The 25,250-nt window shown below is 40.6% G+C and overlaps 2 protein-coding genes across 7 annotated transcripts in view; both read right to left on the reverse strand.

Moving 5' to 3' along the window:
* Nucleotides 1-1,331: 1,331 nt before the first annotated feature.
* Nucleotides 1,332-6,543, reverse strand: fut10 (fucosyltransferase 10). Of its 2 annotated transcripts, none has more exons than XM_042060331.1 (4): nt 6,327-6,543; nt 5,366-5,609; nt 2,812-3,650; nt 1,332-1,905 (listed from the first exon to the last, which is right to left on the reverse strand). In XM_042060331.1, exons 1-4 carry the CDS (start codon nt 6,342-6,344, stop codon nt 1,681-1,683), a joined length of 1,326 nt encoding a protein of 441 aa, XP_041916265.1. In that variant the 5' UTR covers nt 6,345-6,543; the 3' UTR covers nt 1,332-1,680. The 2 variants fall into 2 exon arrangements, with proteins under 2 accessions (XP_041916265.1, XP_041916264.1); XM_042060330.1 differs by having other exon boundaries at nt 1,333-1,905; nt 6,099-6,542.
* A 7,358-nt stretch (nt 6,544-13,901) lies between these two features.
* Nucleotides 13,902-25,250, reverse strand: part of psd3l (pleckstrin and Sec7 domain containing 3, like) — an 89,559-nt gene continuing 78,210 nt past the window's right edge. For all 5 annotated transcript variants that reach the window (XM_042058445.1, XM_042058446.1, XM_042058447.1 and 2 more), the window contains 5 exons: nt 24,669-24,739; nt 21,367-21,524; nt 20,563-20,707; nt 20,163-20,306; nt 13,902-18,044 (listed from right to left, as the gene is read on the reverse strand). In XM_042058445.1, coding sequence (XP_041914379.1) covers nt 17,844-18,044; nt 20,163-20,306; nt 20,563-20,707; nt 21,367-21,524; nt 24,669-24,739 — 719 coding nt within the window. In that variant the 3' untranslated portion in view covers nt 13,902-17,843. The remainder of the gene's footprint in view (nt 18,045-20,162; nt 20,307-20,562; nt 20,708-21,366; nt 21,525-24,668; nt 24,740-25,250) is intronic.

A 25,250-nucleotide genomic window follows, 5' to 3' on the forward strand; every position in this document is an offset into this window, starting at 1 on the left:
TTTGTTGTGGGCTTTAGTTAAAATTTGCACACAAGAAGTGAACTAGAATGTGAAAGATGACAAGCTTTCACATTCAGGTTTTGCATTCATGTTCATTTTACTGCATGTACGAGCCAAAATAATATAATCTACCAGCCAGAGACAATAAATAAATAAATAAATAAATACGCATGGCCTTTAACAGTGAAGACACGCACTCTATGGAATAATGTAAGCGTTCAGGGACTATATACTCTTAAACATAAAGTAACTAAACGGTGACAAAAAGAGACGATTCCATGTTTAACAGGTTTCTCTCCTTATGTCTGTTACATTCTGAGCACAACATCTCCCCCAAGTGGAAATATAATTTACTACAGTTACAACCTCTGGAATGTGTCCTTTGCATTCAAATCTAATGTTATAGCTACAGTACCCTCCAGAATTATTAGCACCTTTGGTAAAGTTGACTAAAAACAGGTGTAAAAAATCTTTTGGTGATTTATTGTACTCTCACAATGAAAACAAAAAGGGAAAAATACACCCTTGATAGGAAGCAATTTTAGACCCTGTTTAGACAACAACGAAAACGATACAACCGGTGATGTTTTTCTGCGCTTGACCTGGTCATTTAGATGCAAACAGAGGTTTTATCCCCCCTTTTTTTATCCCCTCCGTTTTTTTGGGAGAACTCTGTTTGTTCGTTTGCATCTAAAGAGATACAAACGGAGATTTATGTGACGAGGCGGAGATTTTTAGTCAGTTCAAAAGAGAAAGAGGAATTGCATTTATCCCATCCATGAATTAGTGAACACACAGTGAGGTGAAGCACACACTAACCCGGAGACGTGAGCTGTCTTGCTACAGCGGCACTTGGGGAGCAGTGAGGGGTTAGGTGCCTTGCTCAAGGGCACTTCAGCCGTTCCCACTGATCGGTGATCGAACCGGTAACCCTTCGGTTCCAAGCCCGAAGCCCTAACCAATATGCCACGACAGCCCCCTAATATTTCATTTTTTTTTTTTTTGAGATTTCCCATTTTTAAAAAATTGCTTCCCTTCAAGGTTGGATTTTTCGTAATTTTTTTCATTGTGAGATTACAATAAATCACCAACAGATTCTTTTTTATACCGTTTTTTAGTCAACTTCAGCAGAGGTGTCAATAATTCTGGAGGGTACTGTATCTGTAAGACCATAACCAAGAGTGCTCTATTACAGAATACTCTGGTGTTTGCCCACATTTATTTTCTGCCTCATTGTACTGGAAGCTATACACTTTGGTGTAGTGTCTGGACACATCATTGAAGAGAAATTAAATACAGACTGTTTTAGTAAAAATATTGACAAAATGTTTTTATTTTCAAATAGAAGTTTCCTATACTATATTGAAGTTACATAAGAATGATTTTGATGTGAAAAAGCAACAATACAAAACAGATTTACGTGTATTTCAAAGCATTTAAGAGATCAGTTCTGTTAAAACACAGCTGTCTGATAAAGCCAATGTGCATAGTATGTGAGGTACATTAGTGTTTAGTGAGAATAGTGCAAAATGTGTTGGTAATACTGCTTTTCATTGTCAAATATTATAAAAAAAATGATATGTCTTACAATCAACTAATGCAATTAACTAAATGTGCACAATCCTTAGGGTAAACATTAGAAGTCATTAGCTTTACTGTCAAACTCCATTCTACATACAGTTAAAAGCTAAACACCTCTTTCCAAAATTCTGCAACAGTAAAGTTTTTGTTCTTTACAACTAACCGTCTCATTGCTTTGGCCTCTTTAACTGACTGGTCATAACTTGGCCTCCATATATTTCTCAACGACGACCCTTTTGGTGGACCTACATCAAAGTCAAAAAGCCTTGGTCGAGGGCATCTCAAGTGGTCTGCTTCCGCTTGCCAGGTTTTTGATTGTAGGCCCTACAATCAAGAACAGCAAAGGGAAAAAGAAATGCAGGAGTAAGTACTACAATCACAGCCATTTACAAAATTACCAAAAGTCCAATTTATTTCACTACATTCTTCAGTCTGCTGTTCATGCTTCCAATACAAAGGGTGATGTTATGAATAGGGCCACAATGAACTGAATGTGGCATTTATTGTTTTTTGAAGAATATTGTTTTGGGGCTTTTGTCTTTATGTAGATACAGTTGACAGGAAGTGAAGGCGAGAGAGAGAGAGAGAGAGAGAGAGAGAGAGATAGAGTGGGACTTGGATATGACAATGGGTCAGAATCGAGCCACGATCTCTATGGCCACATGGACTGGAATATGTGCCACATCTCCCCTGAACATCAAACATTTTTTTTCTCACTGAAGGGCTCTAATATACGGAGCCCCTAAGGGGATATGAGCAAAAGAAAATCTAAAGTTTAGTTTCACGTGAATGTGCGCACATGAAAGTTTCACATGAGCACATGAAAGTTTCGTGTGCGCATGCAAAACCTTTTCACATGAAACTTTCATGTGCGCACGTGAAACTTTCATGTGCGCACATGAACGTTTCATGTGCTCACGTGAAAGTTTCATGTGCGCACATGAACGTTTCATGTGCTCACGTGAAAGTTTCATGTGCGCACATGAACGTTTCATGTGAAAAGGTTTTGCATGCGCACACGAAACTTTCATGTGCTCATGTGAAACTTTCATGTGCGCACATTCACGTGCGCACATGAAAGTTTCACGTGAGCACATGAAAGTTTCAGGTGAGCACATGAAAGTTTCACGTGAGCACATGAAACTAAACTTTAGATTTTTTTTTGCTCATGTCCCCTTAGGGGCTCCGTACTAATACAACACACACACACACACACAAACATATACACACCTGTTTGTGTCTGTTGATGTTCTCCCACACCCTGTCACACACCATACACTCAAACACATCTATATAGTTATTCTGGGTGAGGTCCTGCACCCCCCATGGCCGATACTTCATCTCTGAGACCAGCACCTCATTGGTCACCTCCCGCTTGCGCTTCCACTCCAGATATGTCAAATACTCCTCGTCATTCTCATCCAACCTCTTTAAATATTCAGCGAGTCTTTCTGGTGGTGTGTCTGGATTAACTACCACAGCGCTCCTATTGCTGGGTAGCCATTGTCGAACGTTGGGGGCTCCGAAGTAGACAGGGACCACGCCTAGCTTCAGCGGCCTCCAGAGCTTCTCGGTGATGTAGTCGTCGCAGATGGCGTTCTCGAAGGCCAGGATGAACTTGTAGCGGGCCAAGATGTCGTAGAATCCCTGCTCGTCCATGGCAGTGGACTCTTGTAGGTGGGCGGGCAGGTCGCGGTTGTGCAAGCACTGGCCATACGAGTCCACCGGGATGTAGCGCATGAGCTTGGCCACGTACACGTCTCTGTCAGACGGGGGGTCGCAGTCGGACTGCACGTACACAACCGGCGCCAGGACCCTGGCTCTCAGATGGTTTTTCTGGGCCAGGGGCACCAGGTGTATGTGGGAGGTGAGGCTGTCCAGGCTCTGCAGGTGCTGAGTGACCAGGGGGAGATGGGAGTGTTGGCTGAAGGTGGCTGTGTGGTTGAAGAGGGTGATAACAGGCTCATGGAACAGCTTGTAGTTGTTCTTGGGCGACTCCTCGTGGAACAGAGCCCAGTGGTGGTGCTCCTGCCTAGGAAGAGGCAGGCTCTCGATATTCAAGTCAGTGCCTGGTTGAAATAAAAAAAGGAAAACGAATGAATGGCATTTTTGAATGAAAACAATACATGGTTACTTGTCAAGAACACCTTTTTAACTGCACAGTTTACACCACAATGTGCAATTGAAACGATGGAAGCTAACCTTTAAGGTTTAATGGTTTTTCAGAGCTGCATGTCTTTACGTCAGTTGAAAAGTTTCTGCCGTGGCAGGTCAATGATTGAACCTTAACAGGCTTTGATGGCGGTTGCTATGTGGGTTCAGTCTTGCCACAGCAGTGAAGGTTGGCTATTTTTGAAACACTAATAAAAGTCTCTGATAGATAGGAGTTTCTCACAGCTACCGCTTAACGGAGACATCTCGATGAAACCTCCCATCTCTTTATGTTGCCAATTAGAGAGCACTGTACAGGGTAGGTGTCAAACCAGCTGTGTCCAATCATGATCCATTAGCATGGTTGAGAAAAGTGAAAAAAGTACATGTCTGTAAAGGCAGTCTTACTTGAAGGACTAAGTAATGAAGCAAAGACAAGACAAAGACCAGTGTGTCCATTTCGCCTCTCCACTGCATTATTTCATCATCCTTATCAATAGGCTTAACCAGTTCATACAGTATAACTTCAAACTGATCGTTAGTCTAAATGCAAAGTGACCCGTGTTGAGTTTTGTGATCAGAGTGACTACCTGAAAACATTGAAAATAATGTACCATGCCATGACACATTCAGGTTAAAAATATAATACTTTTTACCAAAGTACCCAAGCATTTATACTGTTTGCTGGCAAAAGTACTGCAATATACATTTCTGAATGTCAATAACATTGTACAAACAGGCATAGGCCTATGCAAGTTTAGCCTGGCTCTATCCACCTATTGCCCCCAACTCAGTTTTTGATGTGGCTTCGGGTCTAGTTAAACCAGACTAAGAAGTCAGCTCAACAATTATTGTTTACTACTGAAGAACTGAAGAACATGCACTATGCTGATACATTGCCATTCTTGAGAACAGACAACTGTTGGGGCTAATATGACATTTTGATAAACAATAAACTTCTCAAAAGGAATATTTGACCATATAATGTTGATTGAAGAATTTACACAGCAACAATTTCCTTAAAGTACACACGTGTTGATAGGTTGTGTGTCTGGCTTTATTTCCCCCTTATGTTGCTATGGGATATGGGGTTTCTATGGAAACATAAGAGATGAAGAGTGCCATGGATGTCACATTGGCATTTGCAACACATTATCTAAATACTTCAAAGTAGCCCTGATTCAATAGGGAAACAAAAGTATAACTTATGGTACTGCTTATTTATTCATATTTAATTAGGATTTAGGTAGCCTATATTTAGCATGAGAATAAAAAAGTCTACTGGAAAAGCACAAGCATTGGCAGCTCAGAGGCACAGCACTCTCTGAGCCTCTTAGAGGGATAATTGTGCTTGAACTCCCACTAGAGTTGAGGAGCCAGGGCTGTTTTCTAAAATATTCATTAATTTATGATAAAAAAAGAGAAAACATTCCTGATCTCAAATAACATGTATTTTTCTTTACTTTATGAAACACTAAACTGTTTAACAGGTTTAACTTCTGAAATCAATATATTGTTTGATAACTGTAATATTGAGTGATTTCTTATCATTAAAAAGTGCATTAAAAGGCATTGACAGGGCATTCATATGCATTGTAATCGTAGCAGTCAGAATAAATTTTGTTTGTCTCACCATAGAATAGGAACGCGTGAGTGGAGGGGAGTGCATAGTAGGATCTATTGACAGTGAAGAAGCATCTGTTTCTCCCACACTCCCCAAGTCGTCCCTGCTCTCCAATGAGAGGTGACCACCACACAATCACTGGGTAATGGCCCTCTGAGCTTCTGGCTATCTTCTCATCTGTCAACAAATCACTAGTGCCTTGCGCTTCCCATCTGTGTACTGGGTCATCAAATTGACCCAACTCCTCCGCCACCTATGGGCAAAATAAGAAAAGGTAAGTCTGTGTAAAGGAAGAAAGAAATCTCTGCCAACATTTGCTCACAGTGAAATACACTAGATGTTGTTTCATAGCCTAGCCTACAGTAAAAAAAAAAGATGTTCAAGACAACACAGTCTAACAATCAATTAGGGTTTCCAAGGGGTTGCAATGTTGGTGTAGTGAAGAGTCTTGTGAGAGTAAAGAGTGCATGCAGGAAAGTTGCTGACTACAGAAATAAATTAAAGTATGCTGGTGAGTAAGGTTGAAAAGGAAGGGCAGGGAAAGAAATACCAGGCAGGAGAAGAGTCCAAGCGCAAGTCAGAATTCGAGCAGACCAAGGAAGAGACCTAAAAGTATGCTAGGTTAAGTGTACCAAAAAGACAAGAAGTAAGTACAGCTGCGGCACATAAAGTAATCTCAGTGAGATATTTGAACATTCAAAAACACCAAAAAGTTATCCCTGAGCTGGAACATTAGGCCTACCTGGAAAGTGATGACAAGGAAAATAAATGCTGAAATACATAGACAGAATACAGAAAGTTTCCGTAGAGATAGTCTCGCCATTTCCCAGCATTTGTCTCCAGCACTTAATTAATCTCATATTTAAGTAAACTGCCACACAACAGCTAACTGTAGGCTATCATCAATATGTTTTTACGAATGTGTCAAAACATTGGGGAAAGCAGTGTCTGATTCATATTTTCTCTGCACCATGTTTTGACGCCCCATGCAGCCATTTTCTATTCTTCCGCTGTGGTTTCCCGAGTTACAGAGAAAAAGGACAGAAACAGAAGACCTAAGCTATATACTACAAGATCGCCTACTGCACAGTAGGCCTACAAAAACACTTCGGGATTTTAATCTGTCGATGTTTTTAGAAAGCCTTTTGGTTCATCAGACACAGTAAGCGCAACGGCCATTGGATAAAATTGAGGGTGGGATCTCGCGCAGTTACGGTCATCTCTGAATTCTCATTCGTCGAATTCCTTGTCCGTCAAAATGCAACTATCCTATGGTCAGGAGAGTTATATTTTTTTCAATATCCAAAGGAATTGGTTACCCATTGATTGGGAACCATTCAGAAGAATCCTCCTGGGTATAGTGTTGAGTAGGCCTAATTTAGGGAAACTTTAATTAAATAAAATGCAGACAATGACTGAAAATGTGGTAGGCCTAGCTCTAGGCTAAACTCTAATGGACAAAATTGCATAGGCTAGCCTACAAGCAAATAGCTGTGGCAATAGGCCATATGTAAACAAAGATTTTCAGGTTTTCCAAATATCAGTAAATATGGGGTTTAAAAAGGAAATTAAGCTATGTGGGTGTTTTTGGGTAGACAGGTTTACAAGAAGCGTTTTAAATTGATTAGGCCCTAATTATTCAGATCCACATACAGCAATCCGATTTCAAAAGATTAGGTATCTGAGTTATTTTAGAGTAGGCCTAGGCCTAACTGTAAACTGTAAGTGGTTAACAATGATAAGTAGGCTAAGGGATAATGGACGACACGGTGGTCTGTTCACAGAAGTTAATGCACGGTTGAGGTTGTAGGCTACGGTCCCGACGCAAAGCGGAGGGCCGTTTAAACCTCGTAAGTGCATTAACTTATGTGAACAGACCACTGTGGAGTCCATTATCCCGCTTATTCCACTGTTGCCACTTGCGTTGTGTTCATTTCCTGTTACAATGTAAACGTTTTAATCGCTAAAACTGTCTTGTTTGTAGAACTACTTTCTTACGACACATAGGCCTATCAACTACGTTCTCAACTTGCAGGACAAACTGCCATTACTAGTTCTAAATGGATGGTTGCTACGGCCAAAAGCCAGTCGTTAGTTATATCTCTCCCGTTGTCAAGCGGGCGTATCCCAAGATTCTGATGAACTTTAGCTTTGAAACATCGCTATTAACCTAGCCTGCTGTCATCCATCTAGCTAAAAGCCACCTCAGTCATAGTCAAACTTCACAACGAGTTCGGCGAATTAATATACAAGTGTGATACGGCCAAGAAAATGGATGTAGGCCTACTTCATAGGTGTGCAAATAACATACGGTTAATGGTCGTTCTAAATTACGTAGGACAATGGGAAATTCAACCAAGCAGTGGAATAAGTAGGCTAGCAAATATTGGCTAATTGAAGGAGGCTACAGTGAGATTTGTGAAGTCGCACACAGAGAGGTCAATCCATTCCAGAGTGACAAAAAAATGGTTCTGTTGGATAGAAGACATTGCCATTTTTGCCAAGGAGTAAATAGCCTATAAAACTTTAGTCTGACTCATTATCATTTCACTCTTTATTCATTTTGACAAAAGCAGACACTTATCCAAAGCAGTAGCGAAGCAAATCAAATCAAATCAAAGAAGGTGCACATTTTTCCTGTGTGTGTGTGTGCTTTCTGTTGGAAGTTATATGCTCTAAAACTGAAGACCACAAAATGTGTTCCTTTGCTCTCCTCAAATACCCTCACTCTGTCCAGTTACTGCTTTGGCAAAAGTACAAGGATACAAGGATACAAGGAAGTTTATTGTCACATGCATATAGTTACTGGAAGTAAGAAATGCAGTGAAATTATGTCTGGTGTCAGCCTATTTGTGCATTAATGGGGGGGGTAAAAAGTGCAGTAGAAGAGGGGTTTAGTAGATTAAGTGGCAAGGGCTGCATAAAAAAGGTGGGGGAGGATTGGGATTGGGTGGGGGGCACCAACATGACCACTAATGACACAAATCCTGATTGGGTGGGCAGATCACTATCCTCATTGTTAGGATAGTAGAGCTGCATCATGATGCACTTGTTTGTATCTCTGTTGCTATTTCTCACTAGCACACTATTTGTTAAAATGTGGAGATTTCGCCAAATACAGTGTTCTGAAGTAGAATGTTGACCCCCCCACCTCTACATTTCAAAGCCTGATGATTAAGTATCAATATCTAAAGCTGAATTTGTGCTCAACATATAAAAAAAAATGCATGATTTCACTCTGCTTATTGATGAGATATACTGACAGCAACGCATAATGTTAATAACTCGATGGCTTCACAATTAAACCACCACACACATATTTACTACAAGGTTTAGCTTGAACTTTCCTTGACCTAAGACAGAAAAAAAGATTTAATGAGCAGGAATTGATTTCCATTACTCAATAGATCAGTATGTGGAATCAGTCCATCAGCATATCTATGTTTTAATCCAGCCAGCAAGGAAAGGTATTCCTATTAAAGGGATTAACATCCTTGCGTCTTCTGCCTATTACACAGACATGCAATGTTTTGCATATATGTAATTCCCTCGCGCGCACACACACACAGAAGCCTTGATTGTAATGACATAAAAGCAGAAAAGCAGCAGGAGGGTTTATTTAATATTTGCCCATAAATTACGTTGACATATTTGCATTTCTCTTATTTTGTGTGGCATTCTGTGGTCCTCATTACTTTTACAATTGGCATTTTGTTTTGTGACGAGTGTAATTGCTATGGAGCTGCATCTGTCTTGGCAGACCACAGTTGAGGAAGACAGAGGACAAGCTGCCTTAACCCTGAAGCCATCGCTGAAGTCATTGCCAGAAGTGCTTCACAGTGGGCACATCCTGCCAATTGCTAAAAGCATAGCAAGAGTTATGGAAGGCTGACAGGGCTGTGAGAATAAAGCTCATTTAATAGCAGCTCTTCTAGGGGCATATAAAAGGATTGGCTCTTTCTCAATGCAACAGCTTCCATAACGGCACAGAGAGGTGGAAAGGGGGGGAGACTCAAGTGTTCATATTAAGATTTTAAGACTTTTAGGATCCTTCTCTGCATGGAGCCTCTTTAGCTAAACACTTCGGGACTGAAGGCACTGTTTTTATACAAATTTGACCAGGAAAACACTCTAGGGTGTTTTGAGATATGAGGCTTAATGTATGGACATTATCTAATAGTCTATATCTATCATATAGTCTTTGGTACTATGCGAGCATGAAAATGCATGTGTGGGTTTCTCTGTAGAGAGTACACTTTACTGGGAAGGAAAGTGAGTCATATCTGTGAAACTCCATGGAAACAACCACATGTCCTGATAATACAGCCTCTTTTAAAGTGTTCTCAAGAAGCCATTTACTTTTCAAGCACCCATCAAAGATTTCACCGCAATGACTATGTTGGTCAAAACGACAGGTGATCACAGTAATTGATAGAGCTCACAAGTTAAAGGAATAGAAGCTTAACCTTCAAAGAGCCTCAAATAGTGTTTGAATGTGTGTGTCAAACACCCTTTCCAGGGGATGTACTATTGTTCCTAATTGTTATTTGTGACACATGTGTGACGTGCATGGGCATTGGCTTAAAGAAGTATTCCAGTGACATAGGTTTTGGTATTCAAGGTATTCAAAGAAAGAGTATCCATTTAGACTTAGAGGGGAGAATAAGAAATAGGAAAGAAAAAGAAAACACATCTGGAAAGAAAAAAAGTCATTAGTTCAATTAAAAAGTCAATAGTTCAATTAATTTCCCTCCTTTTTCATCCTCTGTTTGTGTGTAGACTTTAAGGTGTTCTGATGGCATCTCTCTGGCAGTAATTGTCACATCATGGCTGCTTTTGAATGGATCCAATCTGATAATACATGTTCTAATCAAGTCCAGCAGGCCCTAAGATAGCAATCAGTTAGTTATTCATCTTGCTGCATTCCTCATTTCCTTAAGCTTAAACAAGAAGTTTAACAATAAAGCAAATAACAATAACGTTTAACTCCAGACATGCAAAAGTGATATTTTCATATTTATTTAATTTTTATTTTCTAAGAAAAAGGGCACCAGCTGTTTTGTTAATTGTTTTGATGCCCATCAGGCATTCTAATAAATAGAATTCAACAAAATCAATTGTTGGCTTCACATGAAATAAAAAAAAACTGGTCCATTTTATGCACAGTTTGGGTGAAATATTTAAAAAGACTTATATCATTGTGATTTGAATTTATCATTTTTGGAGATGAATGGTAAACAAGCCTGCAGAGTGGTACTTGTTTAAACTTGCAGTTCACTGTTCTGGGAAAACACTTTTTCCAACAAAGGCAAACTGAGGCGAGTCTTTCTGCATTATTCACCCACCTTTTGTATCTAGGCAACTAAACATAAAATTTGGCATGTGACTACCTGAAATGGAAGAGAATCCATTCACTGCAGCCCACATCTGAGAACAGACAAAATGTGCTGTCAAATTGTGGACATATTATTTCAAGGTCAAAGTGATTTGTTCCCTCCCGCCAATATCTCCTGTACAATAGCTAATAATCTTTACACACAGTAGCTTCTTTGCTTGATAAAAGTAGCCTAAAACCATATTTGGGATACACAGACTAAATGTGAAAAGTGTAGAAAGTGGATCAGATTTGCACTGCACTGCATTACGATGTATGGTGGCAATAATGTTCACATTCTGAGCAAGCCATAAATACATCCTGTTCAGGCAGTTTGTGATGACCGTAATCATAAAAAAGAGAAGAGACAACTGCACTCATATACAAATCAGGTTTCCAAATAATTTCTGTGGCGTGCAAGACAAAATGTGCTGTTTCCTGTTTATCTAAAGCTGAATTTGTGCTCAACATATAAAAAAAAAATGCATGATTTCACTCTGCTTATTGATGAGATATACTGACAGCAACGCATAATGTTAATAACTCGATGGCTTCACAATTAAACCACCACACACATATTTACTACAAGGTTTAGCTTGAACTTTCCTTGACCTAAGACAGAAAAAAAGATTTAATGAGCAGGAATTGATTTCCATTACTCAATAGATCAGTATGTGGAATCAGTCCATCAGCATATCTATGTTTTAATCCAGCCAGCAAGGAAAGGTATTCCTATTAAAGGGATTAACATCCTTGCGTCTTCTGCCTATTACACAGACATGCAATGTTTTGCATATATGTAATTCCCTCGCGCGCACACACACACAGAAGCCTTGATTGTAATGACATAAAAGCAGAAAAGCAGCAGGAGGGTTTATTTAATATTTGCCCATAAATTACGTTGACATATTTGCATTTCTCTTATTTTGTGTGGCATTCTGTGGTCCTCATTACTTTTACAATTGGCATTTTGTTTTGTGACGAGTGTAATTGCTATGGAGCTGCATCTGTCTTGGCAGACCACAGTTGAGGAAGACAGAGGACAAGCTGCCTTAACCCTGAAGCCATCGCTGAAGTCATTGCCAGAAGTGCTTTCCTGTTTTAACAAACATGACCTCAGTTGTCTTCTTTTTGTCATCATGTGCATGTACAAACAAGCTCTTTACTGCCATATGCATCACACTTTGTGTCTTCTACCTAGTCTATGTACACTGTAACTCACTGGTAGATTGCTGAAATTATTATGTCATGTCAACACAAATAAGTATACACAGGGTAAAATCAAAACAACAGAAATACTTCTATTGTCCTTGTTTTTAGAGATTTAGAGTTTCTGAGAGCTCCAAGCATGGCCCATGTGTTGTTGAGCCCCCCGTGTAGCCGAGGGCATGCACAAGAGCACCTACTGTATATGCAGGGAAGTGAAGTAGCCGTCGACGTCACTGACTTCCTGTCCTTTGGCTTCTCGCTCGTCCTCCACACTCATCATACTCTTGATCACGCTCAAGTGCATCTCAGCTTTTTTGTTTCCAAGCAACTGTCTCCAATCATTCGAGTTTACTGACTCCTCTGTGTGAAGCCATGCCCATCGGATTGCCTTAACAATAACAAATGCCACTGTTCATACCAGTTCTGCCTGTTGCTTCCATTAATTCTTCTTTCCCCACAAAGTGCCCCCCCCGTGTCCCCCATGTCCCCCATGTCCCCCTCACTGCTCTCTGTTAAGCATAATACAGCAGCACTAACCCCCTTCAATTAGAGGTTAGGGGCATGCTATTTGCATTTACTTGTGTGTGCAAGAGGTTATTTTCCTTAATCACATTACCTGGCACCCCTTCCCTTTCAGGATAAATTAGTGCATGGCTGTGTCCTAATTTCACAAGTAGATGTGTTAGGTGTTATCCACTGAGATCACAATGAGGAACAGATGGCTTATGCACCTGTTATCCGTGTCAATTTTCTCCCACAGATGTATCTCACATCACTTGTTCCCTCCTTCAATCAAATATTTACACTTTGTTGATGGAAAATAACGGCTGGTACCCTGAAGAAAACTGTTGTGAGAAGAACACTGTGGTTTGTTGTTTCTTGTTTTCTTCATTGTTGAAACTTGAAATTGAAATGGTTGCCCTGGTGATTGAAGAGGGATGTAGGTTGACTTGTGTATTCCCTATCCGTGTGGTTATTAAAAGAAGTAATTGCTCGAGTGACCAACTCTTGGAGAAGACGGACCTCTTCTGGTCCAGCATTGTTCTCTCTCCCTCCCTACCTCCTTCCCCTCGTTCTCTCCCTAACTTTCTGATTGATGAGATGTTTCTCTCCTTTATCCTCCTCTCCTGCACCTGTCGCACACTTTTATTTCCAATCCATCACAAATCCCAGCAGTAATTCTGCTTTAAAAGCCTCGCCCTCTCTTAGGCTCTGCAAGATGCTATTCTCCAACACGTTCCCCATTTTGTTTTTACTCCATGTCGTGAGTTTCGCTTCAGCTACCTCTGGGTGATGGCAACTTTGTCACTACATCACATATACTTGCACTTAGCTGTTCAGTGGCAGCAGCAGCAAGGTAATTGTATGCTTTTTTTTGTACATCAAATCTGAAAAGCATTTAAAACACATGGGCACGTGCGGTTGTATTTGATTAATGTCTTTGTGTACTACAAACACAATTTAAATCCCTGTGGATATGTTTATACCTGATGATGCACTGATTTTTTTAAATTGTCTGTCACTGTTAGATATAGTGCACTATATCTGTTAGTGTGTGTATAAGGGCATATTGAATGCATATCTATTTATACAATTGCGGCATACACTGACTATTTGTATGATTGGGTTGCTATGGGTTACAAGAATACTTTGCTTTAATAATTTTTGTAACAGCAGCGTAGACTAGCCATCTTGAGGTCCCTCTGCTGCTGCTGTGAGATTAAGGTAACATTATTCTGTCCCCAAGCAGTGCAGATTTAATCTCAATTTTCAGTGCCCTTGTTAGGACCTCTAAGTAAGTACTCTTTTGAAGACTATTGGCTCCATAAAGATTTATCTTTAAACTACAAGGTCCTTGAAAAGGAAGTACCTCTAATAGGATATATTGCACCTCTTAATGTACTAATATGATACAGAAATATATAATCAACTTGTACGTGAAAGAAGAGATCAGAGACTTAGTGGGATGCTCAATTAAATACTGTGTTTTATTCACTGAAACCGTCTACAGTTGGTAACGCTGGCATCAAGTGCCTGACTCTGGCTGAGGGGCGTAAGACACGCTTACTGCCAGTGACATCACTTCAACAACCCACAAATCAACCAATTGTTTTTTTCTTATCCAACACAGGGCAACAGTTATGTCACAACATTTACAGAATTAAAGGATTGTACAAGATCACAGCTTTTGTAGAGATATAGTCTTTTTGATGCTGTTTGTGTTGCAGGAACTAACAGCCCCTGCTGAAGGCTAAGGTGCAATGTCTACTGAGCGACCACCAACGGTGTAGGGGGGACTGTGTGAGTGTCCAATACCGGTGGTGTTGGTTCCTACTGTACAACTTCAGCTGTCGTTCCCCCAAAAAAACCCCATCAGCCCCCTCCTTTCCTTCTTCAAAACAAAAAAACAAACAAACATGGTGGATGCTAATATGAGATGTCCAGCATATAGCTACACTTCATAGGCTCTACATTTGATATTGTTAAGTGATATATGTGAGTGTAGGGCGGCTTGGGATCAATACCAACAGTGGCGTCTGCAGAGGGAGAAAAGAGGGGGATCGATAAGGTTTACACTGAAAACTGTTTGACCAAAACTAAAAAACAAAACAAAAGCGTGGTATGGATATTACACTTGACAATAAAAGATAATTTACATGGATGTGTAAAATTAGTACACCTGCAAAGAAAATGTACCACTAAAATTAAATCATTCCAGTCCAAAAAAAGGATAAATAAGGCAATACAAATGAGAACATAAATAATAAAGCTATTCTCTTTGTTTTGTTTTTTAAAGGGGGGGTTCTCTGCCATTAAATTGAACTCAGATGTCCATGCACTACATACAGGAGTACACAAGCTTCTGCTTTTTGTGTCAGTACAAAACAAAATGTGAAATCAAAAAATCCTAAAATGTGCAAATGTATCACAAAGGCATGAGAAGCAGCTGATCTACAACTGTTCATGCTGGACAAATCGGGAGACTGAACTTCACACTGGGACTTTAGTTTCGGTATACACTTCCTCTTTAGAAGGATGGTGAGGGTCCTATATGGGGTAGAGCACAAAAAGTACAATATATCCAAGCATCAACAAGCACAATTTGGTCAGATGTTTTTGAATGGTCAACAAATACAAACCAACATGTTTAAAAGTACATACACAACAAAAGGATAAGAAAAAAAAAGCAAACTGGGCCGACTTCTAACAGGGACAGTTCCCACAGCTGGGGTATAGTTTTGTTGGGTCAGTTTCTTTTAGTACTTATAGGCAAAGCAACACACAAGCAAGCAAAACAAACAAACCAACAAAAAATAAGAACAAAAGCAAGTTACTCTAAGTGCTTCAATGCTGAAGCCATACACTAACCTTGTATACTATGGCAAGGGAAGGGGCAACAGAGTAAAGTGTTGCATCGGCAACACTGTGCAAGCATAGGATATGCATATCGGAGTCGCAAAAAAAATTCCTGATAGTGACACTGAAGCCACCTGGATATAAATGTTCCGTTCAGAAGTTCTCAGTTCATTTGCCTGGCTATATTGTTTTAACACGGTGAGAAGAACAAATACTGTAACTATTGTGTAATTTCTACAACACACGCTTTGTTGAAGTAAACAAGCACACGTTCTGACGACAAGCCAAATTACTACATTTTCAAGCGTATGTCAGAAACCTACAATTCCTTCTTTGTTATATATTGTACATCTCACACCTGACACACCTAAACCTTCAAATACAGACCATATTTGGTGAGGAAAATATGCCTGAAATACAGTTTGTGATGGGAAAGAATAAAATATCAGTGTTTCCATGTCAGCTCTGTCTGAAGACATTTTCAATGACACTTCAATTCTATATTGACATCACAAAGAAAGGCAAAAATTTCAATGTTGTACAGCACTGTAAATAGTTCCCTTACTGGAAACGTAGTCATAACACAATCTAACTATGACAGCAAAACTACACAACCACTGACAAACTAACATGTTGAGCTGACAGAATCGTACACTCAGCTCAGTACCTTCAACAAAACAAGCTTGGGAGCAGCCTGAGAAAAGAAAAAGAAACCTGTGGAGTCACTCAAAAACGTGTCACTCTACCCCTTATAAAGCTCTAAAATAGTCAAAAGAACTAATTCATAAAGTGCACTATAAATACTAATTTTTTTTCTTTACAACAATACAATTCTCAACTCAAGAATTAAAAATCCAAATATAAGAAGATTATAAAATACACAAAAAGTAGCATTGGCATTTACACTACTCAAAAAAGCAGAAGTATATTTCTTTAGCTCAACAGATAAAAAAATAAACGGCCTGCCTGCAGCAACTCTGGTGTTGATAACAACACAACAGTGCCATTGCAGTGTGCACAGCCACGTTCTGAGGACAGAACAACGTTTAAAACCATTATCTGTAAGTACCCCTAATCGTTCCTTAAAATAAGAGACTTTGAATAGCCTTAAAACCACTGTAACATACCTTTAAAATGGAACTAATAGTGTATCTATGTCTTCTAATGGGTCTATTCTGAAGGCTTTCATTTCTCTACTGTTCCGTTCATAGGAACATTAAAAAAATCACTTCTGATTATTTACAACCTGCTGCATTATGGTAATGTAAAAATAAACGTCTATAGAGAGGGAGAGAGAGAGAGAGAGAGAAAGAGAGAGAGAGAGAGAGAGAGAGAGAGGACAAAACCATTTAGAAACGGCAACAGGGAGTGAGAAACATTTTGTTGCTGTTCTGTTGGGAAAAGTTGCCAGAACTGATAATTAAAATGCGATTTACAGATGTGAACTGTTTACATTTTTATGAAATTGAATTGAAACTGTTGCAGAATAGAATTAGAAAATCTGTTGGTGGTGGGCACTTATATAACAAACAGAATTAAAAAGTCTTGACGTAGGCCTATATGGTCCCTATAATGCCAATAAGAGGAAATAGCAATGGGAACTTCTTCCATGTGCCTTTCCGGTCCATCTAATGTGCTTGAGACATTTTGTGTCAACGAGCTTATTGAAAATAATCAGCTGTTTTCTCTCCACGGTTTTGACTCTAACCAGCAGCTGGGAGAAAATCTGGGTCAAGCCATATTGTACCAATGATCTAATTACCGTACATGTGTGTTTAAATGTTTATAACATTCACTTAATCTACATTTTAAAATAACCATTTACCTTACAGTAGGAGTAAGACTATATCTAATACCTACAAAGATATAAGGGTGGATCAAGTCCACTCAAAATACAAGAAAATATCTTCTCTTGAATAAAGGCAGATTTCGGGAGAGCGTTGGTAAGGACGGAACACAGCGAGAACAAATAAAGTGACAGTCGAATGCCTCACAACTAAATCTTACACTTACATTACAATAATGACAACAGCAACATGTACAACACTCAAATAAAAAAAAAAGAGACTACATTTACTGTATGTAGGTTATGCCCCATATAAATCGCTACACAAGCACCAGTCAATCTAAGGACGATTATCAGTCATTTACATTGTACACAACTGTGGGATCATAAATAAATTACACAAAATATATTCACACGTTGTGTAGAATGGCTCGGTAACACTTTCCTTAAGGGGGTTCACGTTAAAAGCTAAACAACACCTTTGGAATCAACACACCAGGGCCCTAAGAGGCACCTGAGCAATTGCGAATACGTGCAAGTGTGTGTGTGTGTATAGCAACGACAAACTCAAAGGCCTTTCCACAACGCCGTGTCACACTATCGAAGCTAGTGACTCTATCAACCGCCTGTCAAGGGCCTTCCACTAGTCTTAGGGTGGTCGTGCATTGGCTCGTAAAAAGGTGTTAAATTAGGCCTTACATGTAGCCCTTCACAGAAAAGTGCTACCAATGGCTCTCGAACGGACAGCGTGGTGGAGCTTCCTATGTGACTTTGGGGGGCTCGGGCCGGTAGTCCTTCCTCTCGGAGGTGTTCCGTTTGACTTTGGCGCCAGCCGGCTGGGACTCCTGGTTGAGCGAGGGGCTGGACTGGGACTTCTTCAGGGCTGCTTCAGCCTCCTTACCGGCCAGGAGCTCCTTCACGCCATCCTTCAGGAGCTGCACATACATGTCGTAACGTTTCTCCTGTTACAGCAGACAACAGAGAGGACAGGGGGGGTCAATGCAACAGCTTCATCATATCATACGGATCTCCTTGTTATTATCACATACATCTTGCAACATATCTTTTGTTATGGGGAAGAACAGCTAGAAAAGGGAAACTATTAAAACAGCTGGCTCCATTTAATTGCATGGCTGCCCGATTAATTCCAAAAGCAACTTTAGTGTGTCCTTGTCCTTAACAGCTTCTGTTTTAATCTATAAAGGCTTCTTTTAACCTTGACCAAATCACCATCTCTTGGGCTGGCCCCTCTCTTGATGCCTTGCGTTTTAATTACTAGCTCTGAGAGAGGTAATTGCACGGAACAATAGATTTGCCTGGAAACTAATGCCTTCAAACTCACTGAAAAGTATTGTACAAATTTTAAACTATGGCCATTTTAACTAAACTATTAAGGGACTAAAGTTCCGGTCCTTGATTATGATTAGCTGAATCACGTTCAATGCCGTTGTAACACCCAACACAACCCTTCACATTGACCACACTTAATTCGATATTACTGCACTACCACAAATTGATACAAAAGTAAAAGTTGTTGCGTCTCAGCGTGGCTTGGCAACCATTCTGATAGAATAAATATATTTCTTGGCGGCATGCATAAATAAATCGCAAAATTTCTCGTTGCTGTCCCTTTATTTTAGGAAATCTTGCCAGGTATGTAGTAACCAACCGTTTTAGAAAAGCAATAATTCCTGAGAGGCTGTAGGTTCCAGTGATTTTAGAACAGCTGAGGGGCATTGTTAGGCATGAGGTGAAATAATGCCATCAAACTTGGCATTCAATATCTTGTGTTCAAATGAAGGTAAACGCCACTACTTTTACTACATTTACACAACACTAACTTCTTCTTCACAATTCTTAAAAATTGTGATACATTTTCTTAATTCTCAATAAATTACTTTAGTGGTCATGATTTTAGAAGGCTGTTGTTCCTATAAAAGGAAATGCACTAAACTTTCCACCAAGGTCACAACATAAAACAAAGACAAAAGCTCTATTGATTTGGCGAGAGAGGCTGTAGAATAAAAATCCATCCGTTGACATTAGTACCTGATAAAAGCCAACATCCGCCCATTTGGTCCTGCTAGACAAATGGCTCCACTAAAATATGTGCAACTAGTGTGAAAATTATAGATGGGCTTTGATTAAAGAGAAGCTGTAAATGCCTTTGATATTCCTCTACAGGTGGAAAGAGCTGCATGCCTCCGAATATTTGATGGCAAATGAGCTCCGAGGCTTTGTTCCCAGTGGTTCTGGGTGGCGGGGATCTAAGAGAAACGACTGCTGCGTTCACAGCAACATGACAGCTGCAGGCATCGATTGGGAGTGGAGAGCCCTCGAGAGAGCCGTGTGATGTGAAATTAAGAAAAAGGGGGGTGGGGGTGGGGGTGGTTGGGGCTCTGATACTTAGCAATATCATTACACCATGGATATTAGCACACAATGAGAGTGCAATGCTTCAATTATACAATTGGTGTTCTGGGAGGCATATCAGATCATCATGCCTTACCCCCCCTCACTCCCTCTGTCTTAAGTAAATAGTTTGCAGTGCAACACGAACAGTGCCTAATTATAAAACCATGCTGGGTTTTACTTAAAGAAGTAAGTTAAAAAGCACCATGTAAACACTTTCATTTGGATGATGTGATTGCCTTTCACACCAGGGCTGGGAGTGATTTTCCTAACCATTTCACAAAGGACTTCACGCAAATTTAATGTGTTTTCTCCCTAGGCTTTGATTGGTGGAGTCAGTTTGGTATTTTAATAAATCAAGAGCAAAGTCCTCATACAAAACCACTGAAGCAAACCAATTATGACCTCTGCCACCAACCAAAGACAGTACAAAGGCCAAGCTTCACAAAAACGACATGGACTGGCGGATAACAGCTAGTCTTATCCTTAGGCCCAGTGTCTTAACCTCTCCAAAGCTATCTCCCTCGTCAAAGAGAAACGCACATTTCTCAGTTCATGACATGATTTGATAACAGACACAGAGTGACGCAGCAAGTGCACCAGAGCGGTGAAATGCATCCATAAATATTTTCTCTGGTTGGTCAAGCTGACCAAGATAAATATTTCACCTCAAACTCCAGATAGTGCTCTTTCAATCGGTACTCGTCTATTTCCTTGGCTTTGACCTTCTTGTCTGGTGGGTAGGATCTGTGCTCAGCCAACTCTGTGGAGATGTGCTTCAGCTTGGCCTCATGGGATTTTAACTGCTCCTCCTAAAAACATAGTAAAGTAGAATATATTGGCTGCTCCTCAAACCACCTCTAGCATACATTCTCCATACAGTCATACCCCACAAGAGATACAGAGGTCATTTCAACAGCAAAATGTATGTTTTGAGAACACAGTGCTAATCACAATAGAAACAACATCTAAGCAATTTCCATCAAAAAACACCAGGTTGGTAGCGACCATAATCCAACTTAGTGCTTATAGCTTGGAGCTCAAAGTGTTCAAGGCAAGCAAGGTCACCTGTGACATCCTTGTGGTGGTTGCTGGCAGCAATGGGCGGCTGAACTTTTTCTGAGAGCCAATAGCGGCTGGGAACGAGGGTGCGGAGAACATGGCCGCCACGGAGTTGACGGTTTTGATCCAGAACTCCATCTCCTCGGGGCTCCTGGAGAAAGGTGCACATGTGTCATTTCAACCTGACTTCAAAGCCTTTGCCGAACAACAGCTTATAAAAACATACAGTATTGCAAAACAAAATGGAGGTGCGGTCTTCTTGTGATCCTGAGTTTATAAATAATTCATCCTATCGGTTCCAGAGCTTCAGTGCTCACAGCAGTCAAACAAACACATATTGATATTACCAACTGTTGAGCTGGTTTTGCCCTTTTGTCTGTGCATGTGCTTAAAAATGCACACACAATACAAACACAAAACAAAGTCCCTAAAGAAGCAAGTCCTTGACATCTGAGCCTTTATGCTGTCTACAGTATGACCTTATGGACTTGTGGCTCTGGAGAGAAATCCAGTCTCTCTAGACGACTGATAAGCACCTCCATAAGGCCTTCTTGGAATTCCTGATAAAAAATGCAATGGTTTTGAGGCCAGACTAATGGGCAAGATAAATGTGTTTTCACTGTGCTTGAATCCAAGCATGAAATTAGATTTTGGTTCCAGGGGAGCCTCTCTTATTCACCCCCCCCCCCCCTCGTTTCCACAGTTCATGCCTAAAGGGATGGTAGTGTTGGGTGTGTGTGTGCATGTGGGTGCTCTTGTCTTTGCAGCAAATTATGCGTTTTGCCAGACTGCCACTGCGACTTTACTCACTGCGCCTGAAAAAGGAAGACCCTCCAGTCGGCGGTCTTAAGCTTCAGCACGTTGGGTTTCTTCTCATAGTCCTCGGCCTTGATGGCCAGGGCATGGTGCACGCTGATAGCATTCTTCAGGTCATCCTCAGACAAAGCCTTCTCAGGCTTATACTCATCCTGAGAGAGAGAGGGGAAGGAGAAAGGGATAGAGAGAGAGAGAGAGGGAAAAGAAGAGATAGGGAGAAGAGGATAGGGAGAGGGACAGAGAGAGAAAGAGAGGAACAGATTAGCATGGAAGCCAGACCTACATTATCTGGACCACAGATCAATACAGAAGGTTATATTCCATCAAATTAACAGTTATCAACTGCCAAGTCATTTTGATTCCATATTTTTGAATCCGGTTATGTTACCCTGAGACCTGTTTCATTTTGTTGTTTCTTTAGTTTACAAAACTGGAAAATAGCCCCAATAGCCACACCTTGGCAGAAGTTGATAGACAATTGTTTCTCCATCCTATTCCACTAATAAAGGCCATCAGTACCAGAAAAGACAGCGTCCAACTCCAAAGCCATCCATCACCCAAAAAACCCACACCCCAGGCTCCCCCTGCTGTTGACACAATGTCTCATCATGTCATATTTGTACTTGGCAACTTGAATTCATTCTCAATCTCAAGAAACCACTGCCTGGCAACAACCAACGCTGACCCTCCTCATTATCTGTGCACCAGGCAATTGAATCCCCCCAACAATTAAATTCAATTTAGCTTTAGACCTCATCCAACTCTTAATTAAAACAAACGAATTAAACAAATTAGCTCTCGGCTGCTCGAGAGTGCCAAGAGCATCATGAATCATGGCAGGGGGGGGGGGGGTCAGTGTGAAAGCAGTCGGGGTTAATACGGGTGCCACTCCGCCTCTGCGCTCCGTGGACCTGACAGATGTGTGGGGAATGGTAAACAGTATTGACTGGGGCTGTTGATGATGAGAGTAAATCTGCCATTCGCAATGTCATGGCTATAATTCATCGTTTACTATCCTTGGGGGCTCAAGGGCCTTTGGCACCAACTCCAGAGCTGCCTCTTTGGGCCCTCTAAGGCAGGTGATGCCCTCCCGGAGCTAGACACTCTCTTGCCAGCTTTGGAAAAGTGATAATGATCATCTACCCCCACCCCTCCACCTCCTCCCGCTGCTGCTGGTCACATAAACAGCTTATATTTAATCAATAAGTCACATCATGATAACAAACGCTAATCTGACGAGTCACATACAGCATGAAAACTAGGCTAAGGGTTCTTCAGAGAACTTTTCACTCACTTTCCAGATTTCTGTCTGACAAAAACCCCAAAAGTCACATAAGTGGCCAAAAGAAACACATAGAAAATAAGAATGTCAGGCAGCGCTCATGACTTCAGGCAGCGCTCATGACTGGCAGACAGCCCAAGAAGAGCCTCTAAAAGCATGCTGTGACTGAGAACTTAAGAGGACCTGTCCACCTCCAGATATGTCATGAGGTCTGCATGAAAATAGAATTCAAAATGACTCCCCAGTTTTCCGGGCTCTCTAACGGCTGGTGACACACTGAGTTTAATTAGGCATGATTGCTTCTTCAGAGTTAATGGACCAGTAATGTTGGTCATTAGTCGACACTGCCATGGAAACCTGTAACAGGCAACTCGACATCAGCGCAAACATGGAATTCAAAGTGCCACAGAAATATGGCTTCACAGTTCCTGCTACGTAGATCCTCATTCACATGGAGGACAAAATAATTGAAGCAGTTGAAGCGTTTCACATTTCCTGTTTACTTGTTTGGGTGGCGCTTTCACGTACAGTTAAAATGACTGTACAGTGATTACAGTAAGAGGAAGGGGACACATTGTCTGATCATAGCAACATTTGTGTGTGGGGGGTTTGTACAGTAAAGCGTGGATCCAAGTTCGTGCTGGATGCCTGCTTACGCACAGAGCACAGACGATACATTTTATCCATTCATTTTCTTGCCAACACCATTTGTTCAGTAATGAACCTGATAAGAATCTTTGTTGATTAGAAGTTGCTGCCTCATGACCCATTCATGTCCAGAGACAAAACCCTGCGCTTTGTGTATGCAGCAAATGATAAACAACTTGAATGCAACAACAACACTTCTGAGTCACCCTCTTGAACACTGATTTGAGTCAAATGCTGAAAAAGACATCATGTAATCAAGCATCACATTGCAATCAACTCATTGAGAAGAACAAATAAACACACAAACACAGAAACAAACAAACTTAGACACTCTTGTCAATGCAAAAGCTTATCTTAGAGTCACAGTTTGTATACAGTATGTTTATGGTTATTGTTATTATTAGTTAAATCCTATTTTCTCTTGATAATATTGGGTTTTTTTTTTACTATTTGATTTTACTATACACTATTCATTTTAATGTTCATGTATTAGAATGTTTTTCATTCCAAGTGGTCTTGGCTAAATACCATTGACATAAACAAATGGCCTTTAGCATCTATCTTTAAATGGACACAAGTAACATGTACCCTTTTTGCCTCCAGTGCACCTTCACCTTTGACTATGTCCTTCAGGATTTACCAGAAACACTATACTGTATAAGCACAGACACCTGTGTATACACACATCTTCTGACAGGCAGTATTGAGCAGGTTGGCTAAACGGGAGAAGGTCAGCCTGGTCATTACAATCTAATACTGTCTCATTGAGCCGAGAGACTTGGGAGGGCAAGACATGTTCTGTTACATCTCATCATTCCCACAACCTTATCTTTCATTCCAGAGATGAGAACCTGGGCATGGCACCAAACTGTAAAAGCTACAAAGACATTGCCCATCGAGACTGTAAACGTCACCAGGACAGGCATAGGAAAGCTTTATCTTATGCACGGTTATTTTTGTGTACATTGGCATCGCGATGCTGGACACGTACCACCACAATCAATGGACAATCCATTTATCAAAACATTTCCCAAGCAGCGGCATTGATGCACTAAAGTATAAATCCTGTCCATACAGCTCATGTGGTTGCATCTCTAAATGATTGAATACACTGTAGTAATCACAGGAGATGGCTCACGAGATCTTGAACATGTGTCATTTAAAATGGCTCTGATATTTAAAGGACGATGGTGAAAGCAGCTAAAAATCAATAGCTTTCGTATGTAGCGACTTTAATTATTATTCTACCAGAGTTCCACCACCACAGCCAGTATTAGAGTATTAAGTGTGTATACATTTAAGAACACAAGGTAAAAAGTACAGTTGAAAATTTACAATTAAATTTACATGCTTGAAGTCCTCTTACCTTTTGCAGATAAAGGATCATTCCTTTGAGAACGGCATAAAAGGTTTTCCAACCACGCTTCCCCCTAGGTGCTGGAAAAGCAGAAAAAGAACACTTTAACCACGGTCCCCATTAATATGGAGCTCACAGTTTGTTCCAAATCACACTCAAGCAGTATTCTATGACTGGAGGCAAGGCAAACGCAACCCCATGGTTTCTGTTCAAAAGAGTAGTGTGTTTGCCTTTGATACTGAATCACATAAATCTTTTTTCCACTTTCAGTGCTGGACACTCAGTAAAAGTTTATGTCAGATAGAGAGTCTAAGCTTGACAAGTCTTCTCCCACCACAGATGAGGAGTTCAACCTGTTATTTATCAACCTGTTATTTATTTACTGCCCTGCCAACGGAGAGGTGACTGATCACATCACTAATCCTACAGTCATCAACTGTTATGCTCGGGGACACAAACACGCACACACATGTAACATAATCTACACTAAACTATCCGCAATATAGAGATTGCGTTGTGAGAATCCGGGCCACAGCGTCACACACCTCTACGCTCTCATTTGTTCTGGCGATGGCACTACTGGGACACTGG

Source organism: Alosa sapidissima, chromosome 13, assembly GCF_018492685.1.
Source record: "Alosa sapidissima isolate fAloSap1 chromosome 13, fAloSap1.pri, whole genome shotgun sequence".
Classification (NCBI taxonomy): domain Eukaryota; kingdom Metazoa; phylum Chordata; class Actinopteri; order Clupeiformes; family Clupeidae; genus Alosa; species Alosa sapidissima.

Bases quoted from the DNA above. Each gene is read 5' to 3' on its own strand.
- fut10 (XM_042060330.1), bottom strand. From the start codon at position 6,179: ATGGCGAGACTATCTCTACGGAAACTTTCTGTATTCTGTCTATGTATT. The intron at 5,610-6,098 runs GTAGGCCTAATG...TTTTGCCCATAG, and splicing joins TCCTTGTCATCACTTTCCAG to GTGGCGGAGGAGTTGGGTCA. The intron at 1,906-2,811 runs GTGTGTATATGT...TCTTGATTGTAG, and splicing joins ACATCAACAGACACAAACAG to GGCCTACAATCAAAAACCTG.